Source organism: Megalops cyprinoides, chromosome 21, assembly GCF_013368585.1.
Source record: "Megalops cyprinoides isolate fMegCyp1 chromosome 21, fMegCyp1.pri, whole genome shotgun sequence".
Taxonomy (NCBI): domain Eukaryota; kingdom Metazoa; phylum Chordata; class Actinopteri; order Elopiformes; family Megalopidae; genus Megalops; species Megalops cyprinoides.
In genome coordinates, this window is record NC_050603.1 from 18,973,916 (window position 1) to 18,986,375 (window position 12,460).

At 46.2% G+C, this 12,460-nt stretch overlaps 1 protein-coding gene across 5 annotated transcripts in view; it reads left to right on the forward strand.

Moving 5' to 3' along the window:
* The window catches only part of spire1a (spire-type actin nucleation factor 1a), a 47,337-nt gene that overhangs the window by 6,706 nt on the left and 28,171 nt on the right, over nt 1-12,460 (forward strand). For all 5 annotated transcript variants that reach the window (XM_036555428.1, XM_036555429.1, XM_036555430.1 and 2 more), the window contains exon 2: nt 1,377-1,408. In XM_036555428.1, the coding sequence (XP_036411321.1) occupies nt 1,377-1,408 (32 nt within the window). The remainder of the gene's footprint in view (nt 1-1,376; nt 1,409-12,460) is intronic.

Consider the following 12,460-nt stretch of genomic DNA (forward strand, 5'->3'; position numbering starts at 1 on the left):
TGAAAAGGAGTTTTGAGATCTATTATGTTTTATTCTTTGGGGACTGAAAGCTATTGAGCGACTGAATCACATCTCCTCCTAAGGTAGCAATGAATTTAAAACTGATGCAGCTCTAACCAGAGGTCTGTTTCTGTGAGCCAGATTCTCATCAATATCACCCCCAAGCTCTGTGAAAGTGATCATTAAATGAAAAAAAAAAATACATGTATTCATATGTGGTTATTCCTTTAAATGCCCAGCAGACATTTGGTTCCTCAAAATATATGCAGCTTGAATATTGCATTAGTCATGCCCATCTGCCTTCTGTAGATTTGATTTTAATATTTCATGTTTGCTGAGGTTCACTGAAGTCAGGCCCGGGGGTCCACTGCTGTATGAGAGGGTTCATCAGTCGTTTCTTTTTTTTCATCTGTATTTGTTCAGTTTCAACCTACAGCACATAATAGCAGGGCAGAGAGGCATTGAATGAGGTGGGAAGGGGAGAAATGTAGGGAGAGGATAGGGTGAAAGAGAAAGAAGGAGGAAGGGGAGAAGAGACAGCGAAATGACGTTTTGGATCTGTTGGAGAGGATGAGGGCGAAGCGGAGGAGGCCCATTCCCATGAGGCCTTAAGCTCTCCCATCATGCCGTCTGTCTGTGCCGGTCTGAAAAGCTGCTCAAGTAACTTGCACTCAGGATTTAACACCAGATTTTCAACCCCACTGTGCTGCATTTCAGAGCAGGGGAATGTCACGCTTTATTAAATAAACTGTGATCCAGATATCTTTTTGAAAAGAAAAGTGTATTCTTTTGTCCAGGAGCAGAACAAGAGATGTTCAAATTTATGTATTCCAATAAAAAGACCCTTTGGGTAATGCTTATAAAATGGACGCATTTAGGTTGTTGTAAGGGGTTAAATGATAAAAGAATGTAGCGTGAAAGCCTGAAAAGGTGTGATTGTCATATTTGATTACAGTTGCCTGGTATCACTTACTTTACATAAATTACTACCAGGCTACATTCTGCCTGGTGTGTCATCAGCACAGTTCCCACACAGTTCCATCTCCTTTACCTAAGCAAGAATGAGGTCCTAAGGTTATGATGGTTACTATGAAACAAAATATTGAACTGCAGTTGAAGTTTGCTAAATTTACACAACCCGTATATAGAGGCAACAAATGTTTGAAACAGTTATGATAAAAAATGTCAGCCGGTGATTTTCACTGCTTGTAGCTTGGGAAATTGTTACCAAATACTGAAGGGACAGAAATGACTTTCCAGTGAATGTTCTGTAGTTTGCAGTACACATCTAATGTGTTACTCATGGGTGTCAATCCACATGTGTGCTTTTCATTATTATATTCTAATTTGTGTTTTTTTTTATTTTCTCTCCACAGATAAATACAGCTCTCCTTGCACATCGGTAGAGGTGAGTGACTGTTAATTGAGATGATTCAGAAGAGTATGTTTCTAATTACTGTGTACAAGCACAGAGATGGTCAAGTAAAAAGCGAGGCCCAGGAACAGTCACACTGCAGTGGGTGGATTCAAGGTGTGAATCTACTCTCTCTACATCCTGAGAGTTTGGCCTCTCCTAAGGTCAGCCCCTGCAGAGGCAGATGGTGACTCAGGTGTGCAGAGAGCATGTGAAAAGTGATCTCCGTCTGGCTTCTGTTCTCTCGCGATGCAGTCTGGACATGAGTCTGGACAGAGCAAATGGTTTGTTTTGAGAAGGGCGTCGGAGGTGAAGTGGGCTCGGCCTGGCTTCCCAGAGCTTTGACTGGTGCAAGGATGTTGGCCTGAAGCAGTAGGTGTGTGTGTGTGTGTGTGTTCCCAGATGGCTCAATTCTGATGAATCTGCTGACAAAAAAAACAACCCCTATTTGCTTTAGCCTTCTTCCTGCCCAGGAAACCATTAGTGAATCATTTGTGCCGCATTGCCGTGGAAACTGGAAACCTGGAACATGATTTGGCACATGCTTTAGAGCTCGTTTCTGCAACACTCCCCCAATCCTGCCCATGCAGCTCCGGGCCCGCACGCAGAACTTCTCCACAGACTGTTCAGGGGGGTGAATGTGTCGCCTTATGGAATCTGAGGTAGATAAGCAGACTAAACAAAACCGATTTTTTTCTTTCATTCTAGTTGTAGTTTTTGGAGTGGAGGATAATCGGAGCTTTTTGCAGAAGTTGGCTCTGGCAGGCCCTCATTTTCATAGTTGCTTATTGTGGTTCTTTGCATTCTCTCTAGTGCATACAGTACTACAGGTGGATGAGCACTGGGGCCTGTAGTTTGTCTCTGTCTGGCCGTGGCTGCTTTGGAGTCCAAAACAGGCCTTTAAAATGAAAAGAACTTTCGTGCCTCCGACCCACAGAACTGAGTCGGGAATGCCTTGTACTTTTTTTTTTCTTTGCAGTGCTCTGTACCTGTGTTCTCTCTTGCTGGCACCTGTGGTATTTGCATAGCATTACTCGCATAGCCTGGAGGGTCACATGTGCTGTATGGGAAAGTAGGAGCACGGCTTATGTCAAGATGCGACTAGTATTGCCACAGGAGCATATTACCAGTTCAGCTCAAATTAACATCTACAGCCTCAGTGGTTGCCGTCCGGTTTTTGAACTGCTCAGGCAGCAGAGGCGCTCTCTTCTCTGATTGGCTGCTTTATGAGGAGTCAAGATGCCTTGATGGTCTTCGGTGCTATTCATCTTAAAGAGCCGAAGCTTCCCAAGCTGTAATTCACAAACCGCAACCGGTTACATTGGGCTATTTGTGGATGTACTGTACTTCACACGGCCCGGATGTTGCTGCACTGTCAGTGAACTCCACAGTAATATAGTTGTGCCTGCTGCTTTTAATTGGGCGGCTCGTGATAATTGTGTGTGAGGCCTTGCTTTGAAGGCAGCAGCCCTATAGATGGGAGTGTGGGGAAGTTGCACTCTTTCTCTCGCATTGCTGCAGCTGTTGGTTCTAATTGGCGCTGATCGAATCTCCCCTCTCACCCCATCACGATTAAACCTCATCTGCGCTGACACTAAACGCTGGGCCCTCTGGCATTGCTCTTTGTAGTGCGGAAGGATGTCGATACTTCCCGCGGTGGGCGAAGTGGGTCAGTCGGTGCCGAAACGATTTCTAAATGGCAGCTTTTTTGAGAATGCCTTCAGTTTTGGTCACGCCCGCATTGCCTGGAGGGACTGTACCTGTTCAGGAAAGTTTAGGTGCAGAACCAGCTGCCGTGATTTAATGCAGACACATCCGGGCTTCGTCGGTTACCTTGCAGTCTCTGGCCGCTGCAGTGCATGCTGGTCTTAGCCGCACTGCGGGGGTTCCTGCACTGGTCCCAGCCCCCGGGCTTGGATGGCCGGACTGTGGGGGGGGGTCATTCCCTCATTCCTGCTTTGCGGTTTGTCACTCTGCTTTGACTGGCAAATTTTAGCAAGTGTGACCTACTTGTCACTTAAGCCCACAATACAGTTTTGGTAGAGGTTGCGTCAATAATGACAAAATGGCACCTGCTTTAGTTTGTTATTCAAAGTTTTAGGCCAAGCCGCTAAGCGTGAGGATAGATTTGCCCTTCCTCCCTTCCCTCTGCTTTAGAATTACTGCCCCGCCCCCATGAACAAGTGACGTGGAGGATTAAGTGGGACTTCCTGGTCGCGGAATTAAGGTGGGATTATGATGCATTCCATTGTAGGTTTTTCTGGCAGCCTGGACCGTGCTGCATCTTATTGCTTAGAGTTTATGGTGAAGTAGTCAATCAAAGCCCAGAATCTTAAAACGGCACACATTATGTAAAGATGTTTCTTGGAACTTTATTACGCCTGAAACGTAATCTCGGATTGTTTCGAAAATGCATTTTGGAATTATATCTTTAAACAGACAGTTCCTACTTAAGCACTGTGTTTGTTTTTTTTTTTTTTTTAATCATACACCCACCCACCAGCTATCACTCTTTCCTTCTGAAGATAGCGAATGTTTCCACGGGATGAATCCCTATGGTAAACTGCGTCCTGCCCACATACATGAAAGCTGTTTCGGAAAGACCGGATGCTGCCAGGCGAGTTTGGAAAGTCACGCCTGCGATTGAGTGCCTGGCGTTGCGGGTCACGGGCGGGCGCTGAAGGTGGGGTGGGGTGGGGGGGGGGGGGAGGGTGGGTGGTGATTCTTGCCCGGTCTACTCCTTGATCAATGAGGGGTGCCAGTGCCGCGTGTGCACCAACAGATGAAGGGGGACAGGCACGCGCTCAGGGTTCAGTGACAGAGGCTGTCAAAAAACTGCGTCCAGAGATCTGCTTTTATTCTTTATTTTCTCATTGCTGTGGTGACATAATTGGATTGTGTGGCGAAACAAACATCACCTGCGGTTCTTCACTGAATGAGCTAAAGGTCAAAATATGATGGCCATTAAATTGAGAGATATATCTTTAAAGGTAAAACCTTTACTGTTGCCTTAACTGCAGCACCACAAACCACAACTTTTTTACCATCTCCTTTTTCCTCGTCTTTGAGTTCTCAGTATTTTTAATTGGCCTTCTTTGCATGCTGGTCACAGTTTTGTGTCAGCTATTTGGTAGTCCGTCCAAGTGAGGACCTTTGTTTCCGAAAGCGGTTTGTTTTGCCTCTGGAGCAGAGCGTGGGTCACGACCTCCTCCTCCTCCCCTTTCTGAAGCGCTTGTTTGTGGTGTTACTTTGACTCTCTCCAGATGAAGTGCCCTGGAAACACAAACGGCAGTCGTTCGTTCCCAGCGAGGTTGTTCTCGGTCCTCGTGTAAAAGCGAGGGGTTTTTTCCATGCATCGTGTTGTTGGTGTGCCGCTTGTCGCTCGCTGCTGCCTGTTGTGAGAGAGGGGGTCGGTGTGTGTGGGTAGGTGAGAGCCGCTCGTGGGTTCGGCACATGCGGAGAAACGTGTGAAAAAGAGAGAGCCGGCGGGTCTCCTGTGAAAGCTGGTTTTGAGCCTGCCTGCTCTGAGTGAGGATTGTAGAGCTGCGATTGGCTGATCTGGAAGGAGAGATGTCACGTGGCAAATGATTGGGTCAGAAGCTGTGGGGGTCTCACCTGCCACTGAGAAGCGCTTGGTGCCTGTCTCTGCTCATGGTCCCCTCCACCTGCTGTGTCCTGCACCATATTCACCCTGCTATGCACAGTTCCCCTCTACACCAGTTTAAGGCAGAAGCATACAACCTTCTATTGTTCTCACCCCCAGAGGCATAATTGATACATTTCCAGCCTAGCGTTACTTTGTCCCTCAATGAACCTGGTTTCATTTGGGCTTTTACGCTAATGTTTAACTTTGTGCATGAATGCTAATATAGAGTCGACGTTACGGTTAACCTGTATGGAACAGAGCAGTTGCCAGGAAAAACGTGTTTTTTCCATTGCACGATGATGCCTGATTGGCGCTAAATAATTATTTGTAAATGTTAATACCACACCTGCACGTCTTTAAAAGTAATTTTGTTTGGAATTACAGCTTCAACGCCCTTTTAACAGAAGGAGGGATGAAAGACTGACAGTTACAGTGAAACGGGGAGTGTGATTAAAGGGTAGTCCCGTGCCTGTTGTGTCTGGCCAAAGGACTCTCGACGTGGAGACGCCCTCCTTGGAGGGCCTGGGTGCGGGCGCGGGCGTGGGCACGGCCACGGACGCTGGCCCTGGCAGAGCGGTGCAGATGGCATACGGAGCGTGCTCTCACTGGCAGGGCTGGCTGCCGCGCTAACGAGGTTGACACCTCCCCGCTTCTGGGAAGCAGAGGATCATAAGATAAAGGATCATGTTTGAACAGGGATAATGACTGAGTGTTAGCGGTGGCTCGCGCGTGCTCTGAGACCTGCCTGTCAGCTGGAGGCTGAGGCGGAGATGAGTTTAAGGTCACGTGACTTAGTCCTGTCATGGTGGATTCTTCTGCTGTCTTGGGCCTGACACTGAGTGGGTGCCTACTGTAGGGTTATGTGGCTTTATTTTTTTTTTCTTTTGCATGTGTTTTGTCTTCTGACAACAGTAATTTCAAAACCTCTGACATCACTTGCTCCTTTTCACTATTTCACTGTGTAAATCAGCTCTAACTTACCAGTTTTAGTTGAATTTTCTTCAGATTGTCATAAACCTCCATGATATGCCTCTTTTCGTTTTACCCCAAGACATTATTTATGAGCTCTTCAAAATACAGAATCTATGTACATCAAGATGCAAGAGATAAGGTTTCACTATACATACCACTGTTGTATCACACTGTCTATTAACCTTATCCAGCTTTCCCCTGATTTTTGGATGATCAAGACATTGTGCTGCTTTGGGACAGAGTGAGCTTTGTCAAACTGTCACATTTTTCGGTCAGTTTTGGAGGCCTCCCAGCGCCAGGATCACCGGAGCGAGCTGCCGCTCCTTTTGTTTCCGAGCGCCCGGTTGTCCGTTTGATTGACTCTGTTTTGAAAGAGCACTCCGAGGTGGTGGTGATCCTCTCCGCTGGAGTTTTGCCGTATTTTTTTGCGCGGCGCATTGCTGTCGTCATGGTGATGCTTCGCCGCGGGAGATGTTGGTGTGCCACCCCCTTTGCGATGCTGAAGGGATGGTGGCATGACCAAACCATCGGTGCAGTCAGCTGCATAACCTCTGAGTGCTAAATCTCTATAGAAGACCAGCTGCATGAAGGAGGTAATGTTAATGGTGCTATACTACAGTGGTTATTAGGCCCAGGATCATGCGTTTATATCCATGCAACTTTCTTAATAAAATTGTTCTATTTTGTAGTTCATATGTTTATTTTTTAAACGTGATTGTAGATCAGAAAAATGAAGGCTGTTTCAGAAGCTGATTAATGAATAGTTAGAGAGGCTGTGTAAGGAAAGATCTAAACCTGTGAAGATTTTCTGACCTTTGTTTACATTTATTCATTTAGCAGACGCTTTTATCCAAAGCAACTTACATAGGTTACAGTTCTTTACAATGTCATCCATTTATACAGCTGGATATACAGAGGTAATTGCGGGTTAAGTACCTTGCCCAAGGGTACAGCAGCAGTGTCCCAGCGGGGATTGAACCAGCAACCTTTCGGTTACGAGTCATGCTCCTTAACCACTATGCTACATTGCCGCCCTATTGTTTAGCTGGCAGATGTATTTTCCCTTGTGAGAGATGTGCCATGTGCACTTCACCAGTGAGGTGAGAATATTGTCCACAGTATAACATTTGTATAATATTGATGCAGAGCTGTCGTGTTTCTGTATTACCGCAGTCTATACAGGGTAGCTGGGAAAGTCACCACTGTGCATGTGTGGGAAATGCGCAGAGATTATCTTGATATCTTTGTATGTACTCTCCACTGTATGTTTGACAGTGAGTCATCCTTACTGCTCTATGGAGAGGGCACAGAGTGTCAGCAGCGCTGAGGGGCTCTAGATTTAGCCGATTGGGATTACGTAACTCCTGTCTCCTCGTCGCCTTTCTGCCGCGGCCCAGAACTCTCCAGGTTTGCGGCGCTCTGAACAGTGTGGAGACTCCGCTCTCTGCCAGGGCAGCTTGTGCCCTCAGCTCGTCAGATCGATCCGCTGTGGGTAGGCTGAGTGCAGAGGTCTGGTGTTTCTCAGCCGCCGATATTGAGCAGTTAAACTATTCAGGGAGACCAGCTGGTGGAGGTGCGGGTGGGCAGGGGAGCCATGGGCTCTGGCTCTGGGTACTGTGTTATGTAACGGCAGCAGATGCGGGGGCACGCTAGTGTGTCAGCTGGTGCTTTCTCTCCAGGAGCACAGCCCACGTTTTCTTGGTGTCCCTTTGAAGCACAGCCTACATTTCCCTGTGTCTCTCTGTGAAGCACAGCCTACATTTCCCTATGTCCCTCTGTGAAGTCCAGCCTACGTTTCCCAGTGTCCCTCTGTGAAGCACAATCTACATTTCCCAGTGTGCGTGAATGTCAAGAGGTTCCAGGCAATGGCTTTGTGTGGACACCTTGAATCTCGACACCTCTGTGTGTCAGTGGAGGCCAAAGTGCTCTCCTGGTTTTGATTTGAAGGTCCCATTTCAGTAGCTATTTGAATAGGAGACTTCATCACCCACTCATTCTGGTTAGGGCTGGGGGGTTTTCTGTCATTCCTACAGCTTCCAGAGGGCTTCATGTTGAATTTGGCTCTGCTGAGAACTTAGAGACATGTGTCTTGTATTCATTATGAAGTGATAAGTCCTGATCACTACGTAATGAAATCCCAGCATCCAACATTAATGCTGGTATTTTAACCTTATATGAGTTGCGTGCCGCATCTCAATGTGGTTAGACAGTGTTGTTTACTTCGCACGCATGACTCCCAAAATTGCATGATTTTATTCTGGCAGTTCTGTTTTTGGGGAGGCTTACCCTTCATGTGCATAAATAGAAAACATCAGCTGAAGTATTAATTTATCCACTGAAGTATTAATTTATTAATAGGTCACACAACCGCGGAGACTTGGAGAAGGAGTATAAAAATGTAAGAATGTGGCCATCAATGCTGGATCATGTGGTAATTTGGTTGAGCTGATCTAAAAGTGAAAGGCAAAGATTCTGTCTTGTTCCCTAAGCTTTAATCCTAGCTCCTCTTTCTCTGCTGTTACATAGTCACATAATCTTTTCCCTCCCTGAAGACAGTCCAAAGATAGACAAGATCAGACTAGTGTTGCATCCCTAGTCATTCACACCACTTTGCCAGAGACATGGTGTGTGTTTGGAAAAAAAAATAGATCCTTTGTAATTGACTTCAAGGCAATTTATATGCTAATTACCATTGAGGCCTACCTGTTCACTGTCAGAAGTGATGAATAATATCTCCAGTCATAACCAGACAACTGATTCTGTGATCTTTTCAATAGAAAAGCTTTTGGACGTGGTGCTGTGGGCTGGTATAGGGCACTTTACTGCTGTGGACCACTGTGCTGTGCTGTAGGAGATGTGGTCAGATTGGCTGCCTGTCATGACTCCTGTGGACTGTGTTCCGTTTGCTGCTTGTTGGCTGGGAGACTTCTTACTCCAGGGTTAGTAGATAGAATGTAAGCTTCTGTGCATGTGTGTATCCACTCGTCTCAGGCAATAACCGCCACCTGTGCAGTAACCTGAGGAAGTTTCAGCCCATGCATGCGAGCTCTCTTACAACGCATGTGTGAAACTCTGTCTGGCTTTTGCATTCACTCAAAAGTGAGATCCTTCACTCAGAAGACAGCTGAGCCTAGTCTCTGAATCCTCCTCTAGAAGCTATGTGGGTACGAGGAGGGCTAACCTAATTGTGTAATCAGTAACTGAAGGCATAACTGAGCACAGCACAGGTAGGCCTTCTCTTCCCTCTACCGCAGCTGGCCTTCTGGCAAGTATTTGGACAGCGGGCAGAATGCTGCCTTGAATTAAGCTTTTCTTTTTGGCCGGGGTGGTGTTTTCAAACGGCTCCATGGGAGTGGCTGACCTTACTGACCTATTTCTGCCGGCTAAGGGACTAATACTCAAGCTCAGGAGAGGTATTTAGCTAAATACAATTAAATTTATCGGTAGGAAAAAAAAAAAAACAAAAGCTCCTTTCTCTCCTTTTAAATCTGTGCGCGTTAACTCTGAGGACGTCAGGTATTGGTCAGCCTTTGGCTTAGTGGAGTGGCTGTTTGTTGACAAAAGACATTTGCTTGCCAGCTGGACATACACTGGTGTCCCAAATGGCTGAAGTCCTCTTTATGAAGCTTTATGAAGCTACCAGAAACTGCACAGTGTATGTATAAGGGAAAGTTAATATTTTAGGAGCCCATCGTGCTAAAGGTCTCTGCTTGTATCACTGTTGGTGTGGTGTTAGAGGGATTTCCTCTCTAATCTTCAAAGTGTGCTTGATGATTTTCAAATGGAAGATGCTGTTTTTAGGCACGGGATTTTAAAATAGAGCTAGACTTTGTGTAATCTGTTCACTTGACCCAGATATTATTTGTTTTAAGAACCGTCTATGGGGGGTGAAAAAGCAGAGTGTTCTCGTACATAACTCGAGCGGAACAAGCGTGTCTTAGCCATTTCCCATCAGGTCTCAGACATGCAGTTCGCAATCAGCAGGACTGAGTCTGAAATTGATAGAAAGTCAGTGTAAATATTTAATTGTGTTTAAGGATTAATCTTTGTGTGTGGGTGTTGATAGGCCACCGGGATCAGTCTGGGGGTTGGTAAGCGCACTGTGTTACAATAATTACCAGGGAGAACGTGAGGGAGCATCACATAATACATAGCTCTGGAAACGCTCAGCCCCGTCATAACACCAGCTCTTTTGTTAGGTTTTCATTTACGAGCGTCTCCACTATAAAGGCAGATTCTGTTCAGGTGTGTGTGGGGGCTGTAATTCAATGACAGACTGAAGGGGGAAAAAAAAGACTAGTCATGCCTCCGTGCGTGCAATCACATGGGATTGCCTTTAAGACATGCCCGGGTCTGCCAGGAGGGGGTCTATCTTGGGTTGAGAAGTGAGGAGCTTGTTGAAAATACTTTAGGTTAACTTTTCTCCTTTCCAAACATTTTGAACTGTTCGGTAGGTTAAAATGGGAGGTTTTAACAGGCAAGTAGGTTGCAAATGCATCATTGATCTGCCTGAGGTGTTGAAACTTTTTAGCAGTCAGATTGCTTCTGATACAACATAGGAGAAGGGTTATTGGATGTGTGGACAAGAACATTGTGAGAATCAGGCTTTGTGCCCAAGGCAAAGAAGCTAAATGCCCTGTAGCTAATGATCATCTGAACAATCATTTCCTTTCTCTGTACGGCAGTATACTGCTGTAAGTAACTAGGTGGAATTGAGAGGACCCCCATCGAGCTAGCTGTCAGTTCAGAATCAGCTTATAACGATTCAGGGCCATGCCTGAGGTGGGTTGTTGTGCCCAGGGCCCTCTTTTCAGCTTCTTCCACAGACAGGAGGGTGAGGAGAGGCACAAAGCCGATTTTGGCTCTAGTTGTCTGAGAGGGCAGATATCGGGTGACCCCCGAGGAGCAAGTCGGGTTGCGCGCCAGTGAGCCCCTTTTATGCAGAGAACGTGGGTTTATTTCACCTCTCATGAGATCACAGGTCAGCCATGATTATTACTGTGTGCCCATTCTGTTCCTTTTTCTGTTCTTTCACTGCCCCCCCTGTTCTTTTCCCAGGCATTCAGTGCTACTGCTAAGCATCTGCCAAGGCAAACCATAAGTCAGTGGGCAGTGGCTGTAATGCAGTGCTTTGCTTGGGTGATTAAACCTCAGAGAGGTAGTGCTCTTTTAAAGTGCAGGGATGAATCAGTGATAAAGATGGAGGCCTGGGTACTGTATACAGCGTGTCATTGGGTGTTGACTGCTGTAAAGGGCAGTATCGACCTATATCAAGGTCCATTTACTGAAAGGTATATGGTATACAGTTACTGTATATATAAAATGTTAGCAGATTGAAATGAGTCCCTAAAAAAACTCCTAAAGTGCTTCCTAAAAACTCAGTTTTTTGTAGTAACAGTCAAATAAAATCAAATGAGTTCATTGTCTGGCATGTTAAAGTGTTCCATAGAAATTACATTACTGTCATTTGTCATAATGTAATAAAATAACAGTAACGAAATGGAAAGAATATGCATGCAAATTTCAGTGAGAATGTAGTTGATATAAGGAGATGGAAAGGCTGGAAGGGTGTACTCTGGTATCCTCACTGGGGCTGTGGATCCGAGCAGAGGTGCAGTCAGTTCCAATCACGAGTGCCACTCATAAACCGTGAAAAAAATGCTAACTGTGAAGTCGTGTTCTGTTGGGAAAAAAAAAAAAACATGTCCAACAATATGAAGGAGTTCTCTTTTATTTAAGATATAATACGCAAATGCTTAGGATTAGCCAGGGTTAAGTCATCTGGATTTTCCCTGCTGCCTAAAACAGCGGGACACGGGCACGGGACCCATTTAAGAGTGCAGAATTTAAATGAACCTGTCCAAGTGTTGGCTAGGAGAAGACACTGCTGACTACAGAGGGCAGGGTCTCTGACAGTAGTGCCACCGCTGCAGTTAGAAGCATGAGATTTATGGAGAGAGTTAGCGTTAGCTTCTCTCCAGGTTGCCTTTTTCAGCAAAACTGACCTCCCCCCACCCACCCAGCAGCACCCCTCCGCTCCACTCAGTCGGTAGCTTGCAAGTGAGACTGTGGTGTGTAATTGGGGAGGGAGGCAGGGGAGGGGAGAGGGGGAGGCAGTCATTTTTTTGTCAGGCAACTGTAATATTAGCCTTCCTCTGTCCCTGGACCCCACTGAAGAGCTAACAGCGGTAGTGCCTGGAGGAATGCAGGGCAGTGGATGGTAGGTGGTCAAACAGGGTTGGTGAGAATGGGTCCCCTAGCGCATCTCCCATGAGCACCTTCTCTAAACACTTCCCTCAGTGCTTGTTTCTGCTGCTCTGCAGAATAGGCTGCTACCTCTCTCTGTCTTAGCCTCCCCAGAGGTCTGACTCTCCTCAAAATTTCGACTGCAAGCCTCATTCTCCTTCATCATGATGAAGGCGAAATGC